Genomic DNA, 18,892 nt, shown 5'->3' with positions numbered 1-18,892 from the left:
AACAGCAGGAAGAAGAAATGAAAAGAAAACAAAGATTAGAATGCTAAACACAGAGTAGTGTAGGCTATTTGGTGCTGCAAGAAAATTGCATAATTGTGGTATATAGTCAGTTCTCAAATAACAATAGAACAAGAAGATAGCTTAATGTGCTCCTCAGAGCAATTTAATATTGCATTGCAAAGCTGGTGTTACGCACGCAGGCAGCTCTGATAACTCCTTTTAATTTCTTGCATTTGTATATCCACAATTAACTCAAATGGCATACATTTGTTTTACATTTTGAAAGAAATCATTCCGCATTAGTAAATAAAAACTACACTAATCATTTAACAATGTTTTAAAATTATTTCTTCCAGATACTTGCAGTATTTATTGGATTCATCATTAATCAGTTGGTATGATATAACACACATCGTTAAACTCTTAGCAGATAGAGACATTGGTCATCCAGTAGTGTATGACTTCATCAGAGAAAATATGGAAGAACTTAAGTTAAAGTAAGTATTTAGTCCAATTACAATTTATGCACTTTTGTCTTTCTGTATGTTACAGTAAACTTTGTAAGGGTCATCAGCATTACTTTTTGATGTAAGTTTTAACTTAAGCCAATTTTTTTTAGCTTTGTTGGTAAGAAGTAATTACTTAACCATGTCGCTCCACTCTTCTCTGGGTCCTCTGTACTAGTAGTTGCTAATATCAGTATACTACTGATATCAGCTACTGACAGAGCAGTTTGCCCTATAACAAATTGAATGAAAGTATAGCTATGGCAACCACCGGGAAATTACAATTCCAGAATGAGAGAAGGATGCTGAGGACATGAGGATGTCAGAGATGCCTCTCATCTAACTCATCTAGGATATTAATACAACGGCAAACCTTCTTCAGTGAGGAATTTAAGCCTTGGCAGACTGGGCAGATTAAGGATCAGTCATTTCCATGCAGATCTGTTATACTCTACTAGAGCCTGAGAAAGGATGAGGATTGTCCTATACTCTTGCATAATGCTATGACAGTAATAATGACTCACTACATGAGACTGATGGAAGACAGTACTTATTATATGTGGCTTTGATACCCTGTTTTCCTTTTCTCAGCTGAAAGCACAATTTAAAAAAAAAAAAAAAACATTGGCTAAGCCTCGTGAAGCTCTCATATTTTAATTATTATGCATCTTCCCTACAGCTTTGCAGACATGAAGCTACATCACTGGATGACAGGAGAATAGCCTGACCCATGTGACACTGTCATTGTAGCAAAATATGACATACTAGGACAGATCCATGTTTTTAGAGCATTGGTGTTATACTGTGAATATGACATACTAGGACAGATACTTGTTTTAGAAAGTTGGTGTTATAATGTAAAAGTTGGGTTTGCATGCTTTTCAGTACAAGCTGAGTTTAAACAGCATGATTTATTCTTGTTAATTTATTGTGTATTTTGTTTTCATTCTGTTGAATTAAAATAGGTAAAAGAAACAAGTTGCAGTGATCACATGACTATGCATTATTGCAGCACTGCAGAGCTGGTTTACTTCTAAGTTTTACTGATCTGAACTTAACCTAACCTTAGATTAATTGTTATCTCACAAGAATAATGCATTGCAGTACATAGATCTCCATAAATGCACTCTTAATTCAAGAAAAAAGACAACTCTGTTAAGCACATTGTACTGCTAAGATTTACCCAGGGATTCATTAACAACTGTTTACATGTCACATTTAAGCCTACACAATTGACCATCTTTGTGTGACAAACAGCATTGCTTATCAAATACGCAAGAGACTAAGCAACCCTACACATCAAGCAACACCTGTTGGTGGCCAGAACAGAGGCTAGCAGCCAAGTTGAGGTGCATATGGGCTCAATCACACAGTATAAACACCAGATTGTAACTAAGCTTAACTTCAGTAAGTGAGTATAAGTGTAAGGCAAAATACAAAATAGGAGCAACTTGGAATACATAATTAAGAGTCAGGGACAGCATAACAAGAAATGTTTAATTATGTATAAATGGATTACCGTAGAAACACCCCTTATCATAAGTAGCGAGAATTACAGAAATAATCAGGCTACTCAGAGATAACATTTACTTGACTTTAAAACTGAAATATTGACAAAAGTAGATGATGACACAACTACAGTGTAAAAAATGAGGGAATTTCATAAATAATAGAGAAAGTTGAGAGGTAGGATAATTGCCAAGGAAAGCAGATACAGTAGGGAATATAGCTTATATTGTAGATAGTGCACAATTAGGGATGTTCACTGGCATTGTCATGTATATTGTGAAAGTAAACAAAAGCAATAATTTACATAGGAGTAATTGTGTTTGAAAACACAAACAGGTCAGACAACTTTAACCTTTTCCTCGACTTATATGTATTAAGAAAGCAAAAATTAAGTTTTAGTAGAACTTTATACACACGTAAAAAGAGGACATATTGAAAAGATTCATGCTCACCTGCAAAATCCTTCCAATACTAGTAGTCATTGTTGAAGCCATCAGTTGTGGCAGCACCCTGCATATGGTGAATGGCAGGAAGTAAGACTGTTTTTACATCCCATGCATTTATGCACTGCAATACAGAAGGACCTGCCACATGTACAGAACTGTCTCTTGGAGCAACATATCAGGGTAAGAGTGTGCTACAATCCATAGTTATAGATGTCTAACTATGACACATGAAAGATGTACTGTGAAATGAGGGATATGGTCATTTAACATATTAACATGCAAGTTAATCAAGGCAAAAGTCTGGTGAAGTAACTCCCTTAAAATATGTGTTGTGTATGTAGAAATGTCAATATAAGCCTATGCATGTAATGCACATATGTGTGATAGGAACATCACACATGGATAGTTAGCCAAAAACAATTTCCATACTAGAAATGTTGTATAATTACATCAGGTACATGAGAACTGTTTCATCTCCCATTTCAAACTGATTACAGTTTAATGCATTTTTAGCAGTGCAATCATATTATGCCAGTATTATGCATTATTACCAGTGTAATCATCATATTACACCAGTATTGTGCATTTTCAGTAGCGTAATCATCATATTACACCAGTATTGTGCATTTTTAGCAATGTAATCATCATATTACACCAGTATTTTGGATTTTTAGCAGTGTAATCATCATATTACACCAGTATTATGAATTTTAGCAATGTAATCATCATATTACATGAATATTATGCATTTTTAGTAGTGCAGTCATCAAATTACACCAGTATTGTGTATTGTAAGCAGTGCAATCATTATATTACACCAGTATTGTGCATTTCTACTAGTGTAATCATCATATTACACCAGTACTGTGCATTTTACAATGTAATCATCATATTACATAAGTATTGTGCATTTTTAGTAGTGTAATCATCATATTACACCAGTTTTGTACATTTTTAGCAATGTAATCATCATATTAGACCAGTGTTGTGCATTTATAGCAGTGTAATCATCATATTACACTAATATTATATATTTTATCACGCATTTTTATCAGTGTAATCATCATATTACTTATGTACCTCTTGCTGCAACTGCCACACTGCACATTGAAATACAGTCTGTCAAAGCACCCTTCTGAATGCAGTATAGCATGATACTGTAAATCATACTTGGACTTGAAGTAAGATTTGTTGAACACATTAGTAATACCTGTATGACACTACACAACACTAACTCACAAACAGGTGCAACATTAATACCAAGTAGAAATGAACTGTTGAAAATTTCCATTTTGTATGTAACAGCTGTATGCTGGCATGTAACAATGTTATCTTTTGCGCATACGTCACTACCATAGTGAGGATATTGGCAGAGCCAAGCTATCCGATGCTAATTTTAGTATGTTTTGACAAATAACAAATGACAATAACTATCTTATAACATTGATTACTTAAGGAGCTTCGAGCTAAATGGTGCACACCTAGTTCATCATTATACTGGGCATGCTCATATGGAATTACAGCAATGAATGCATTAATATCACCTACCCACCAAAAAAAAAAAAAAAAAGAATAAGAAAGTATCATAACACAGGTCTAGTCACACTTTGTGACAATTTTACAGCATGACACACATCATGAACTGATGACAAAGACATTCTTGGCTTTAACCACTATATTGTGAACAAAATAATAAAAAAGAGTGGTACAGGATATGTACGAGGGTAGTGTGACAGTGGTGAGGACTGCAGTGGGAGTGACAGATCCGTTTAAGGTGGAGGTGGGATTACATCAAGGATCAGCTCTGAGTCCTTTCTTATTTGCAGTGGTGATGGACAGGTTGACAGATGAGATCAGACAGGAGGCCCCGTGGACTATGATGTTTGCAGATGACATTGTGATCTGTAGTGAGAGTAGGAATCAGGTTGAGGAGACTCTGGAGAGGTGGAGATATGCTCTAGAGAGCAGAGGAATGAGGGTCAGCAGGGCTAAGACAGAATATATGTGTGTAAATGAGAGGGAGGGTAGAGGAATGGTGAGGATGCAGGGAGTAGAGTTGGTAAAGGTGGACGAGTTTAAGTACTTGGGATCAACAGTTCAGAGTAATGGTGAATGTGGAAGAGAGGTGAAGAAGAGAGTACAGGCAGGGTGGAATGGGTGGAGAAGAGTGTCAGGAGTGATTTGTGACAGACGGGTATCCGTAAGAGTGAAAGGAAGGTCTACAAGAGTGTAGTGAGACCAGCTATGTTATATGGGTTGGAGACAGTGGCATTGACAAAAGGCAGGAGTCAGAGCTGGATGTGGCAGAGTTAAAGATGTTAAGATTTGCAATCGGTGTGACTAGGATGGATAGGATTAGGAATCGGTATATTAGAGGGTCAGCTCATGTTGGACAGTTTGGAGACAAAGCAAGAGAGACGAGATTGCGTTGGTTTGGACATGTGCTGAGGAGGGATGATGGGTATATTGGGAAAAAGATGCTAAGGATGGAGCTGCCAGGTAAGAGGAATAGAGCAAGGCCTAAGATAAGGTTTATGGACGTGGTGAGAGAGGACATGCAGGCGGTTGGTGTGACAGAGCAAGATGCAGAGGATAGGAAGAAATGGAAAGAGATGATCCGCTGTGGCGACCCCTAACGGGAAAAGCCGAAAGAGAATGATGATTGTGAACAAAATAATAAAAGGCATATGTAAATGTTTCCATTGAGTCATATAATAAATAGCACTTCTTTTAGGGAAGCAAATCCTGTCTATAAACATTCTGTGATGTACACAGTAGTTAGACCTCCCAGACTTAAATACCTGCCTGAGGTCATACCTCACACAGCTGTATACTAACCACTGAAACCACAGAAATAATCATGTAAGATGCATCATGAAGCATATTCTTGAAGGGATCACATTACCAGCATGTTGGAATGATTATGGTTCCCATAAAATGTAGTCTGATGCCTCAGAAAACTTTAGTCCTGTTAGTGTGACATATAGCCATTGTTTGCGTAAGCCATTGTTGTCTAACACATGTACAAGCCCCTACCTATTAAGCTCCACAGTCTAGAGACCTAATTATTCCTGGCTTTTGCCACAGCAGACTAATGTACAGGTGCCAGAAAGTACAGACTTCGGTGTCTGAGCTAAACAATGTTTTGAATGGTCATTTATCCCCCAAAATTTCTTTTGAGGGATCAAAAGGCTTTAGCTATGTTACTATTCACAGAGCTGTGAATTAGCCATATCATTGTCTGTTGGATAAGTCACACTTGCCTGTCAATACTGTTTTGTACATATACGCTGATATATTTGAAACCCTGCCTACCTAAGTCCGCATGCTATAAAAGTCAGTATTAATTGCACGTGTCACAGAATTCTTACCACAATGGTCACAGAACACATATTTGAATGGGATGAATTCATTAATTTTTTGAAAGACCTATGCTTGACCTAAAAGGGGTGAAAAGATTTGGGGGGGAATGTTAGAAAAAGGCAGTGTTTCATGTCACCAGACTGACATTGCATTGGCCTTTGTTGCATTTGAATAGCTAGCTAAGTCCACAGTCTAGGGAACTGTGTATTAATCACATGTGCACAGTTGTAGTCTTACAAAAAGTATGAGACAGAACATATTTGAAGGCATGACATCATTATTACATTGCAAGGTATATGTATGGTTTAAAAGTGAGTGAAAGTGTAGTGTGAGTTCTCTCCCTGCTTTAATATCTTGCCTGAGTGGATGTATGCTAACCCCATGGATAATTCTGTGACTGCAGTAACATACAGTCACACTATTTAGTGAATGCCAGATTCAAATACCTGCTTATCTAAATATACAAGCCAAAGGGCATTGTATCAATTTCCAGAACCACAGGAAAAGTCTTAATACAAGTGTGAGATGGAGCACATTTGAATAGGCAGCCACATCAGTGTTCAGCAATGCAGATGTCTGGGCTAAAAGTGATGAGGAGCACTCTCCTGATTAAACTATAGAGTAGACCTGTGCATGAAGCCAGTCCTATCTAGCAGTAGAAACTCTCTTTCTCTCTCTCTCTCTCTCACACACACACACACACACACACACACACACACACAGATACTAGTCAGTCATTGAAGGATTTGAACGCTGACTTATCTAAGTACACAAACAGCCCCAGCACAACAGGAAAAGTCTGGCTACAAGTGTGAGACAGATCACATTTGAAAGGATTATGTCATCACTGTATTTCAAAGAAGATGTTTGGGTTAAAGGGACTGAAACTGATGGGGAGAGTACTCTCCTGGTGTAAATCTACATACCAGATCTGTGAGTAAAGCTAGTCATATCTTGAAATAGGTCCACCCATATAGTGATACTAGTCAATCATTGCTGTTTTCAAACACCTAAGTACACACACAAGTTAAAGTATATTGCATCAACTGCCAGCACCACAGGAGAAGTCTGACTAGAAGTGTGAGATGGAGCAGATTTGAAAGAATTATGTCATCAATGCTTTTCAAAGCAGGCGTTGGGCTAAAAGAGACTGAAACTGATGGGGAGTCCTTTCCCAGTGTAAATGTTTCACTTGAGTGAAAGTGTACACTTCAGATTTGTGGGTGAAGTTACTCCAACCTAGTGTTATAGTCACACACATACACACACACACACACACACACACACATACACACACACACACACACAACACACACACACACACACACACACACACACACACACACACACACACACACACACACACACTAATCAGTAACTTCTAGATTTGAACACCTACCTAAGTACACAAACTAGAGTAAACTGCATCAACTCTTAGCACCACAGGAGAAGTCTGACTGAAAAATGTGAGATAGAACATCCCTATAGTGGACATTACATGTTTGGGCAAAAAGGAATATGTCTTGACAAGCACACAAAACATTGATGTGTTGATCACAAGTAATTACATACTGCTCAGATAACTCATACATCATTTCATTCATGGACACTGTGGTAGTGCAAATGATATGTAGCTGTTTCACATTATGGTATATTGGCAATGTATATGATGAATGGTAATCACAGTTATCAAACAGCTGTGAGACAGCCAAGCATTCCTGACATTTCAGATCTGGATCACTGTATGCAAATCTTCATTAGTTGGTGTGTCATTATGAATATTTTATAATGTGTGCATAATGTGCATTGTAAATATAAAACATACATATGAAGGGTCACTACTTAATACCACTCAGCAAGTATCTATCCAAAGGTCACACACCAGTGTACATCAGTTATAAGTCTAATGAGCTGGAGTGCAAACATAATTTACAGTATGTAGTGGTTAGACAGAATCATAGTGAATTTACCATGACTACAACAATCCATTAAAACTCACAAAAGTAATACAAGCTACTGGCATTACTTTCTTCTTGTCAAAATCACTTACTGAAGCATACCACTGACAAGCTCATTTGTGTAACCAATGGTAAAGTAGTAGCGCACACACAATTAATTTATGAGCTTTTTATTTAAGCAAAAAATAGTAGTGATAAATGGTGCACCATGCTAAGCTTCACAAAAGGTAACAGTACAGACATACAGACAGTTCTGATTCTGAGCCATTTCATAACAGATGTACGTTGTGTAAATGTTTTCTGTGTCATCATTTAAAAGTGTCATTATCACTCCAGTGAAGTATTCATTTTATAGATAATACAGGGGCATACATATACTGTTCTCATATTTGCTAACTATCCACATGTTTAAGACATCTTGCACTGATCCTTATGTAATTATATTTGTTTCTATCACATCAATGAGTGCTAAAGCCACTACATGATAACATACATCTATGTGCCAGACTTCATATCCTGTAGAAAATGCAGAGTGTTGTGTAGTTGTCACCCCATAAATCCTTGCTTTGAACTATATGTCTTGCACTTATAGCTGGGAAGGTATGAGAAGAGTTGGGATGATTGTGACCCACATAAAGGACCAAACATGGTACTGTTGGTGGAATAACACATATATCCATAACTTAACAAGCCAAAATCTAATGATAAAGATAATATTCATAATTTTACTCTTGATGCTGGATTAACATACATCTATGTGTCAGACTTCATATCCTGTAGAAAATGCACAGTGTTGTGTAGTTGTCACCCCATAAATCCTTGCTTTGAACCATATGTCTTGCTCTTATAGCTGGGAAGGTATGAGAAGAGTTGGGATGATTGTGACCCACATAAAGGACCAAACATGGTACTGCTGGTGGAATAACACATATATCCATAACTTAACAAGCCAAAATCTAATGATAAAGATAATATTCATAATTTTAGACTTGATGCTGGATTCAGACACCTGCCAATCTGCTTCAACACTCTATAGATTGTGTTCAATTGCTGATTGTATTGAAGCACACACATTTTTAGGGACAATGAAACCAGTATGAAGCAAGGGAATATGTGTGCCACATAATACATAACAGTAATGACAACTGAAACATCTAACTTGGTGTACAATCAACAGTGCAGCCTGTTCAACATATGTTAATAATTTTCTCCCCGTAGTGCTATCAGTCTGTCTTTCCATAGCATAGCAAGGCTAAGAACATTTGCATGAGGGGCAGCAGACAAGTATGGTGAAGGCAAAAACCCATCAGATGTGAACTGTCATTTACCATCAGTTGGCACTGCTGCTTGCTACTAGGAATCATGCAAATGGTATGGACTAAGACTGAAGAGACAGAAAGGGGAAAAGAGAGAGATAAGGGGGAGAGAGAGACAAATGGTGAGAGAAGGTTAGATAAATAAATGTTGTTTCTGAGCCATTTCTGGCTAAGTGCGATGTTAATCATAGGCTTGTCATCCTAATAATTTTGTCATGCTATGCACAATAAAATCTTTCAAACAGGGAACAAGCAGGGGTAGGATAGCAGAAGCATGATTAAGACTAAGCATAATACTGGTTTATAAATATTAAATAATATCTGACATATTTCTGGGCTCAGATCCTTGACACTATGCAAACGTAGTTTACAGACTTGAGCATTATCTGAGTATACCACAGAGGAACTTATAATTCACATGCTAAAAATTAAAATTTGAAGGGACAGTGAAAAAGATGGAAGCAATGGAGAATGTATGCATCAGGCTTTATTAGAGTAATGAGAACTGTAACATCCCATAAGGTGTGCATTACATTCTACAGCCTATTAAACATATAAGAGTAACCATCTCCTTATAATGCTATCAGTCTATATTTCTATAGTACAGTGGGGCTAAGCACAGTTGCATGACAATAACCGTGCATGACAATAACCGTAATACTGTTGTCAAAAGTAAAATCTTCAGTTTTTGCCATAGGACATGAAAAGCCATTTATCATAATTTATGACTGTTGTGCAATGCCAAGCGGCAAGCAAACGTTGAGGGAAAAAAATTGAAGGGTTGTTTTATGGGCCATCTCTGGCCATATGTGTTATGTGTGATTCTATTTTTGACCAGATGAAATAGGTTAATAGGACAGTGGTGAAAATAGGGGCAAGCAGAGGGTAGGTTACAGGGGAAAGAATAGAGGAATATTCAGAAGGACAGTAGTAGAGCACCATAGCTATCAGCTTTTTTTTACAAGCCAGTTGTGCATTTATATAAATAATTTAAAGCATTTGGATAGTCACCACATCAAGGGTGGGGGACTACAAGTTTATAATGCTGTGTTGCCAGCTGGACAAAATCAAATATGTCAGGCACACACACACACACACACACACACACACACACACACACACACACAGGAAAAATGGGGAAATATGGATGGGGTGTTTTTTTTTTGGGGGGGGGGACAGGTGCCCATTTTATTTTTTTATTGCAGAGAGAGAAACATTAGGGAAAGTGGTTAAAAATAAGAGGTTTGGGTAGGTAGGGAAAGTTAGGTAGTAGGTGCAGACAAACCATACATACAAGACAGACAGGGATGGTGACAGACACAAAAGGTTGGGGGGGACACTGTGATTGGAGATAGGTAGGGGACATCAGAGGTGCATTCATGTCCAACATGAGTACAATGAGAATCTAGTCCTCATGCTCAGCACTGTCATTACTGTCTCCTGGGGCAGTGCTTGATGAAGCATAATTTTCGCTATTTGATGCAGGACTTTTTCAGTTTTGCTGATGTGGGCAATGAGGCAAGTCCTCCAGCAGCTCTGTCAGCTCCTGATGCGTGATATAACTCCAAACCTCCACTGTCACTACTCCTGGTGGGTACCACTGCAACAGCTCCTGGAGCAAAGCTACCTGATACAGGTGGAGAAGGTAGGGCAGGAGGTTTGGAGGCAGTGCTGACAAGTTGGGACCCAGATGTGCTGGGTGTCTGTGCTGCCTGTGGTAGTAATAACACAGTCACTTGTGGAGGTATGGCAGTACAATCCCCAGTGGCCAGTCTAGGTCCCTGTGATGATGGTCTTCTGTGAGGCAGCTGGAAATGATGTTGAAAAAACAGAAAAAGAGTGGGGAGAAGAGAAAACATAAAATATCATCAATGCCAGATATGAATGTGAAGTTGTACATGCGTCTTAATAGACACGTTAATCTCATTTTCATTACAGATATTAACAGTTTTGTGAACATTTACACATTTTTAAATTGTATTGTTACTTACTGATTGCAGGACATTATTTTATATTATGTAAAAGGCAATTGCTGCTGCATGGATTTGAACCCAAACTCAGCTTCATTGATTTACAAATTGCCTAATGCAATGCTCAATAGCTATTTGAGCACATAAGCTTAATTATATATGCATTTATATGGTATTAGCAATAGTTTTGTGCATGACAGCATGTATTATTGATAGATTTGTTTTAATGATTTTGCATGATCGGCACACATCAGTATATTCTTTTTAATATACTTTCCTCATTAAGTTTTGTTTTTATTTTTATTTTTACTCTACATTTTAGATTATGTAAGTTAACATCAGATTTTAGTGTCTCATATAGTCTGATTTTCACTGTGTTTGAATCCATAATTAGCTGGGTAATATAATCATGCAGTCTGATTGAGTCTAATGTTTATATGAGACTGTTCATTGGTTGCTGTACAACCAATCAACTATATGGAGTTGTATGTCTCTGTATGTTGAGTCACCTGATTTAGAGTTCTGTTTGTATTCATTTATTATTATTTTTTTGGCTATTAGCTTCTTAGTTATTGGTTTTTGACTATGTACACTTTGGGTTTTATTTACAGGTGTGTAAATGATGGTATACAATGTTAATAGATCATTATACGATTGCTATCTATTAGCTTATTTTTTTTTAATTTTTTGTCGCATCAGTGTTATTATCATTTGATTTCATTCTATTTTATTTTTTGAAGAATATTGTAAGTTTACATAAGATTTCAGTGGCTCATTAACTTCAATGCTTCACAGAGTTTGGGGGATGCCATAGCATGTATTTATGCCTTTTTCGATTGGCTTTGTTGTTCACTGGAGACTGTTTACTGGTTGCAGAGTCACCAGTCGGGAGTTAGATGTCTTGTAGGGGCGAGGTATTTGCGTTCTTACTTTACCTTTCTGCTGTGATATTTTATTTATTTAGATTTTTGTTGAAGCCGATGTGTATATGCATTTGACTGATGCAGGTTTATTTCATAGATTATGTTTGACTGCAGATGCAGTATCTGATTTTAGCCGGCTTTACACTTTAGGTAGCTGATTGGGCTTTTATGCTTGAACAGAGTTATTGGTTGGCATTTCACCAATCAATGTTGATGACTCTTAAGCCTCGAGCTTTGTACGTTTTGATTAGTAGACATGATCTGAGTTTGTGTAGTGGTTTTAATTTCATTTTCTAATTTTAAGTGCTGTGACAAAGGCAAATGTCTTAATATCTTAGAATGGAGCCTCCATGAATCCATATAAGTGTCACACTTTTGTTGGAACTGAACAGACATGATTTTGCAGGATCAATGTTCTGCTATAAGTATGATAGATGTTATTTATACATTTTATATATATATATATATATATATATATATATATATATATATATATTTATACTCCTAGGGTCCAACCATGCTTTGATAGGATGTTTCAGGAAACTTGATTTGTCATTTCTAGCTACAGTTCTACCATTTCATGGTCACATATGACTGGATTCATTGGCTAGATTATGTATATGATTGGTTTTATTATTATCAATCACCTTTACGTGCTGTTTTAGATGTTACTATATTTTCATTGGATCTTGTTTAAGTGCTAGGGATATATGTTTTTTATTGGTTAGATTTTATTAGTTTTATATTGGCTCAGAAGTGGTTAACTGCTGCTCATTGTTTCTTTAATGATTTAAATATTAGCTGTTTACATACCTTATTAGATCTGAAGAAGGATCATTTAGGTCTGAAAGCGCTTATCTGTTGTTATCTTTATTGTCATTGTTTTCATTATTTATTTTTCGCTTATTGTTGGTCATAATAAACAGTGTACTTTTCTTAAGCCTGGTGAATGCATAGAGTTTGTTTTTTGTTTATGTACTTGTCCTCTCTGGAGTTTGTCCTTTAGTGGTTTACTTTTGATGCTCACATTATATATATATATATATATATATATATATATATATATATATGTGTGTGTGTGTGTGTGTGTGTGTGTGTGTGTATGCATATATAATATATGCATACATATATATATATATATATATATATATATATATATATATATATATATATATATATATATATATATATAAAAGGCATCTCTAATCAGTAGTGTGATGCCGTCTAAACTGACAAAGTGAATGATAATTCTGATGTATGGTGATATTGCTGGCATTCATACTCAAGTCATACTTACCCCATACCTTTCTGAGATGTGCCAGTTTGTCCTGATGTGTGTCCCTATTGCTTTTTATCTCATCAGAAGCCCTACAGAAAAGCAGACAAAAATAAATAATCCATCCATCTATCCACAACTCCTTCTCGCCATTTTTGCACATGGGGTCAAGTGTCACTTCATCAGTGGCAATCATATAGAGCCAAGGTGTACACCACTGGGTGGCTAGCCCTGCCACAGTGGTTCTTCCACACCACACATCTCGTATGCACACTCAAACCTGTGGCTAATTTAGACTGTCCAGTCTACCTACTGCATATGTTTGGAATCATCCTGTATTTGTTGGCAAGTCATGTTATTGCATTGGCTGGTGAAGAGTCACCATACTTACACAACTCTGGTGAGTTATGGGTTTTAAAATATTCCTGCCATTGGCTAAGGAGGTTCTGTGGCTTTTCATATAACTGAAATGGTGACAACATTGTTCAAAAAATGCGTGAAATGTCACCTTGGCCAAGCTGTTCCAAGACTCAGCCTTATAGTGAGACGTGGTATATTCTTGCTCTAAAAGCCTACAGATGAAGTGCTTAAAATGGAATCCAACAAAGATCTTGGACTCCTCCAGACAACACCTTTGGGCTCTAAATGTTGCATCACCCTAGCCTGCCATGTCTTCTTAAGGATATCAGTAAAAATATCAGGGAATCAGTATTCAATTCAGACCATACATGTACTAACCTGTGCACAACAACAACCTTGCCAACTGTATCTGTGTGCTAGAAAGCACACAAATGACCTGAGGGAGAATTTGGGTATATCTTCAAAGTAAACTTCAGGTGAGAAACATGGTAGTTAGATTTGGTCATGTACGATGCTCAGTGTATTTATACATCTTCTACAGTGACTTCTTCAAATGCTTTTTGATAATGAGATCTGACTTACATTTTAAATGAGATACTGGTACCTCTGGCCATGCTGTCTGGTATGGCAGATGGTAATTATATATATATATATATATATATATATATATATATATATATATATATACTCTTGCGACAAATATAGCATGACATTTTCAATTATAAAGTCACTAGGGCTAACCCACAAGGAGTCAAAGCAAAAGCAAATACAAACACAATTCCACGGCTACTGCAACCGGCAACTGAACAGCTGGGCAGCGTCGATGTAAAAGCACAGCCACAGGAACCAAAAAAGAACCAACCAAGAATACACTCCCAAATCACAGTTGTTTAATGAAACGACTTAGCGCTTTCACCTTACAAGGCATCTTCAGAGTCAAATTATGTTGGTAATATACACTGTGGTTATTAAATCTTTTTACATAAATTGGGACATAACGGTTTGGCAGGACATGCATTTTATAAGCTGTGACAGATAGCATCTGGGAACTGAACCAACAACAAAAAAAACTACTGTATTTTGCATATGGACTGTGAATGCTACATGTGAACTAAAGTTTTTAGGATGTAAGCTGAGGTGTAACAATTTTAACATGTCTGGAGATGTATTTAATTCTGAAAAGCTTTTATGTGTTCGACTTTTGAACTGTTATTTTACTGGACTTATATTTCAAGGCAATTATTTATTCCTGTAAAACATTTTCATTAATCGGAGTGATCTCAGTAACACAGGTTGATGAAGGACCTTACGTACTTTACATAACATACCGTCCTACACATCTAATGCTGCCAGTTGTAATGAGTCATACTTTATTCCAATAAATATTGGTAATATTATACAAATGCAAGTATACTTTAAATTAACTGTGATCGTTGTTTTGTTTAACACACCTTACATGGAGTATAGTTAACTTATTTAGCATTCATTACACAGAGTTACATTGCAAGTTTCAGTTGACATCTTACTAGTTGTACTAATTGTTCAATTACAAATAAAAAGTCATTGACAGTACTTTATTCTGATTACCTTAGTAAATGATCTATAATCTGGATATGAACCCAGAATTACTTCTGCTGTTACTCAGAACATACTGCATTAACATGTTGAGACACAGATAAAGTTACATAAGAGATATGTTTTTTGCACCGTCCAGATTGATGACTGAAGAGCACTGGCACCAGTCTTATTTGCTCTACTGAAGGTGAAGTCTTTGCATATACCAATTAAAATGTTGAAGACTGGCCTTGAGAAGTTAGCAGTCATTCAATGATAGTTACAGCTGACAGTCAACGATGCCCAATGCCAAGCATCACACAAAAGCAGAAGCTAAAAAAATGGAAAAACATAAAAGCAGTGTGCTGATTTATCCAATGGGTAGCCTCCTAAAAGTGAAATATTTACAGTAAGGTTTGCTAATTTCAAAAGCAGAAGCTAAAAAAATGGAAAAACATAAAAGCAGTGTGCTGATTTATCCAAGGGGTAGTGTACTAAAAGTGAAATATTTACAGGAAGATTTGCTAATTTCAAAAGCAGAAGCTAAAAAAAATGGAAAAACAAAGGCAGTGTGCTGATTTATCCAAGGGGTAGCCTCCTAAAAGTGAAATATTCACAGTAAGGTTTGCTAATTTCACTGGCATACAGAGCTAGATCCAGCACTAAGCAACATAGGCAGTTGCCTAGGGCCTATGTTGACTGGAAGGGTTGATAAAAAATAAAATTTGGGGTAAATAAAACAAGCCTGAATACTTCCTCAAACACAGCAGGGCTTTATGACCTTGTAGAAGACTTCTGTAAGGAACAGTAAAGCCAAAACCCTCAGTGCATTAGGAACACCTACAGGAGATTTGATATACGACACAAATAGAGATCAGAGCATGTACACTGAAACAGTGAGTGCAGCGAGTGTGTGTGTGTGTGTGTGTGTGTGTGTGTGTGTGTGTGTGTGTGTGTGTGTGTGTGTGTGTGTGTGTGTGTGTGTGTGTGTGCGTGTGCGTGCGTGCGTGCGTGCGTGTGTGTGTGTGTGTGTGTGTGTCTGCTTGTGTGCGTAATGCCCAGTTAGGAGGCTGACTGATTTTCTCAGGGTCAAACCCAGAGGCTTGATTATCCAGCAATCAAGTGCCTTAAACCTCCAGACCAACTGCCAGGTCTCCTTTATTTTAAATATTTTTTTTCTTTGTTTTTTTAAATCACTGAAGATTCTGGTCTTGTCAATATCAGTCAGAGTTTTACAGTTTGTTCTTCGTTGTCAGGCATGCATTAGGTAGCATACTTGCCTTTGGTGCAGAAGGTTATAGGTTCTCTTCTCACATCAGGTAGACTGATTGCTGAGTCTACTGTGCAGCATAAAAGGTAGCGTTTACATGAGGTCATGTTGCACACAGCATAAACAAGTAAAAATGTACACTTGTGTCAAGGAAATGTATTACTGCCATGAATAATTGCTCAGACATATTTACAAATGTTTTGATTAAAAATCCATATTTCCCAATTAATTCCATTGCTGATTTTACTTCCTCATACTTTACTCCATGGCATATTACTATAATCACTACTGAAAAGCTATCTCATTTATAGGATGGCACAGTGGTGCAGAGGTAGCATTGTCACCTCACAGCAAGAAGCTCTCTGGTTCGATTCTCAGCTGGGGTGCCTTCTGTGTGGAGTCTGCATGCCCTCCCTGCGTTCGTGTGGGTCTCCTCCGGGTGCTCTGGTTTCCTCCCACATTACAAAGACATGTATCTGGAGAGTTTTCCCCAGGCCTCTGCTGAAAATTGGCTTTGTTCCAAGTTGGACTTTCCCAGCAAAAAAATGTTAAATAAATTAATAAATAAATAATCCATTCTACACACTTCTGTTGTTATAAACCAAACATTGAAAATTGCAGTTCTACTTTAGATTCAAGTACACAGAAATGTATTTAACTGTGAATACTAACCTCAGAATATCTATGGCTGGATTCAAACCCTACATTAGTTGTGTGGTTACTCAGAACATACTGCATTAACACGTTGAGTCACAAAGAAAGTTACATACAAAGTGTATTTTATGCTCTCAGAGCTTTCCAGAATGCTGACTAAAGCACAACAGTGCTAGTCTCATTTGTGCTTCTCAAGGCATGACAAATTGGATTTATGAGTTTTCGCCTTGAGAAGTTAACTGTTGTTCAATGACGGTCACCACCAACAGTCACCAATGTGCACTGCCAAGCACAGAGCAAATAATGAAGTCAAAAAAGGAGAGAAAAAACATAAAGCAGTTTGATGATTTCTCAACTTTTTGGTGTTTTACTATTAAAATGTTGACATTAAGTATCCCAACTTTCACATAGACATCACCCTCTTTAGATGTGAACCAAGAAATCACAGCATTATCATGAAACACTGACAAAAGTAACAGTGTTTGCCACAGCAATATCAACATTATGAGGTAGAAAAACTACAGCACATATAAACAGTTTTTTTAATTCTAAAGTTTTACATTTAGGAAGCACCATACCCATGTTTTCATACTTGTCCTTTGCCCTTCCTCAGTATAAGTCTTGCTGAATGGGATATTTGCATAAGTTATACTACTGAAGCATGTCACAGTACAAACAAATGTCTGCTATACAAGAGTGTGTTCTTCCTTTCATTTGTGAATGTTACTCACTTTTGATGCATTTTAACATGATTGCGTTACAATATGCAATACCTTTGATTTTTTTTTCAGTTTGCATGTTTAGGTTGTATATACTTGACTTACAGACACGTTTTACTCAGAGGCACATTTATTTTTAACCATATTTTAATAAAGGTGGTAGAAAGGTTACCTCCTTTTTATGTAATAAAAAAATTTGCTGTAAACCTATTTTCTCTGAAAAACCCTCTGTAAGTATACTTTCCAGTAGTAGAATTGTTAAAGACTTAATTAGTCATACACTACTGCTAATAAGTCATACTTGTAAGGCATTCACTAGCCACTGTTCTGAATACTCTCGCTTGTGTTGATAGGGTGTGTGCATGGCATTGTGCAGATCCTCACATCATGTTTACCTACTCAGCACCTCAGTTCTGTTATTGCAGGAGGAATTGGGGATTTTATAGGTATGTGGTAGACATCTGTATTAATATATATATTTTCATTAATAAGTTTTTATGGATGATATCTGCATGCTAGCATTTGTTTTCTGACCATTGTAGACCAGCTTGTAACCACACACTCCCATTTGATTTGACTATAGTATTTTTTACTTCTGTACAGGGATGTGGCACCTAAATCAGCTGTGTCACATACATTTGAATGTTAAGATGCTGAGAATAAGGTTATAGTCCAAGCTCTCCTTCTACATGGCTCGTGCATCTTGGCAAAAACTTTAGCTGAAAAGCCCTTCCATGACCATGTCTGGCAGCAGGTGGTCAATGGTGTGAATGCTGTGGGTAGCCATGGCCATAAGTACAAGGATATCAGACATAGGGAAAGTGATATGACTGAAAAGGTGACAAAGAGTGTCAGGGCAGTTGCATAGGAATGGTGAGCTTCTGGGGATGGTCCTGCTACAGAACCAAATACTCACTAAGATGGAGGAGTTCCTATTGACTGTAAGGTATTCAAACAGCTCAGAAAAGTTGCACAGCTTCCTCTTTCTCTCACCCTCTCTCTCTCTATATATATATATATATATATATATATATATATATTTTTTTTTTTTTTGACAAAATTATGTTA

General features: G+C 36.9%; 1 protein-coding gene across 1 annotated transcript in view; it reads left to right on the top strand.

Moving 5' to 3' along the window:
- LVRN (laeverin) overlaps positions 1 to 18,892 on the top strand; it is a 1,030,506-nt gene that overhangs the window by 895,952 nt on the left and 115,662 nt on the right. The window contains exon 18 of the mRNA XM_044059628.1: positions 357 to 497. Coding sequence (XP_043915563.1) covers positions 357 to 497 — 141 coding nt within the window. The remainder of the gene's footprint in view (positions 1 to 356; positions 498 to 18,892) is intronic.

The sequence above is a fragment of the Protopterus annectens genome, chromosome 17.part0 (genome assembly GCF_019279795.1).
Source record: "Protopterus annectens isolate FY-2018-M chromosome 17.part0, PAN1.0, whole genome shotgun sequence".
NCBI classification, from domain to species: domain Eukaryota; kingdom Metazoa; phylum Chordata; order Ceratodontiformes; family Protopteridae; genus Protopterus; species Protopterus annectens.
The sequence above is the reverse complement of the archived record's forward strand: the minus strand, read 5'-3'. Positions and strand labels throughout refer to the sequence as shown.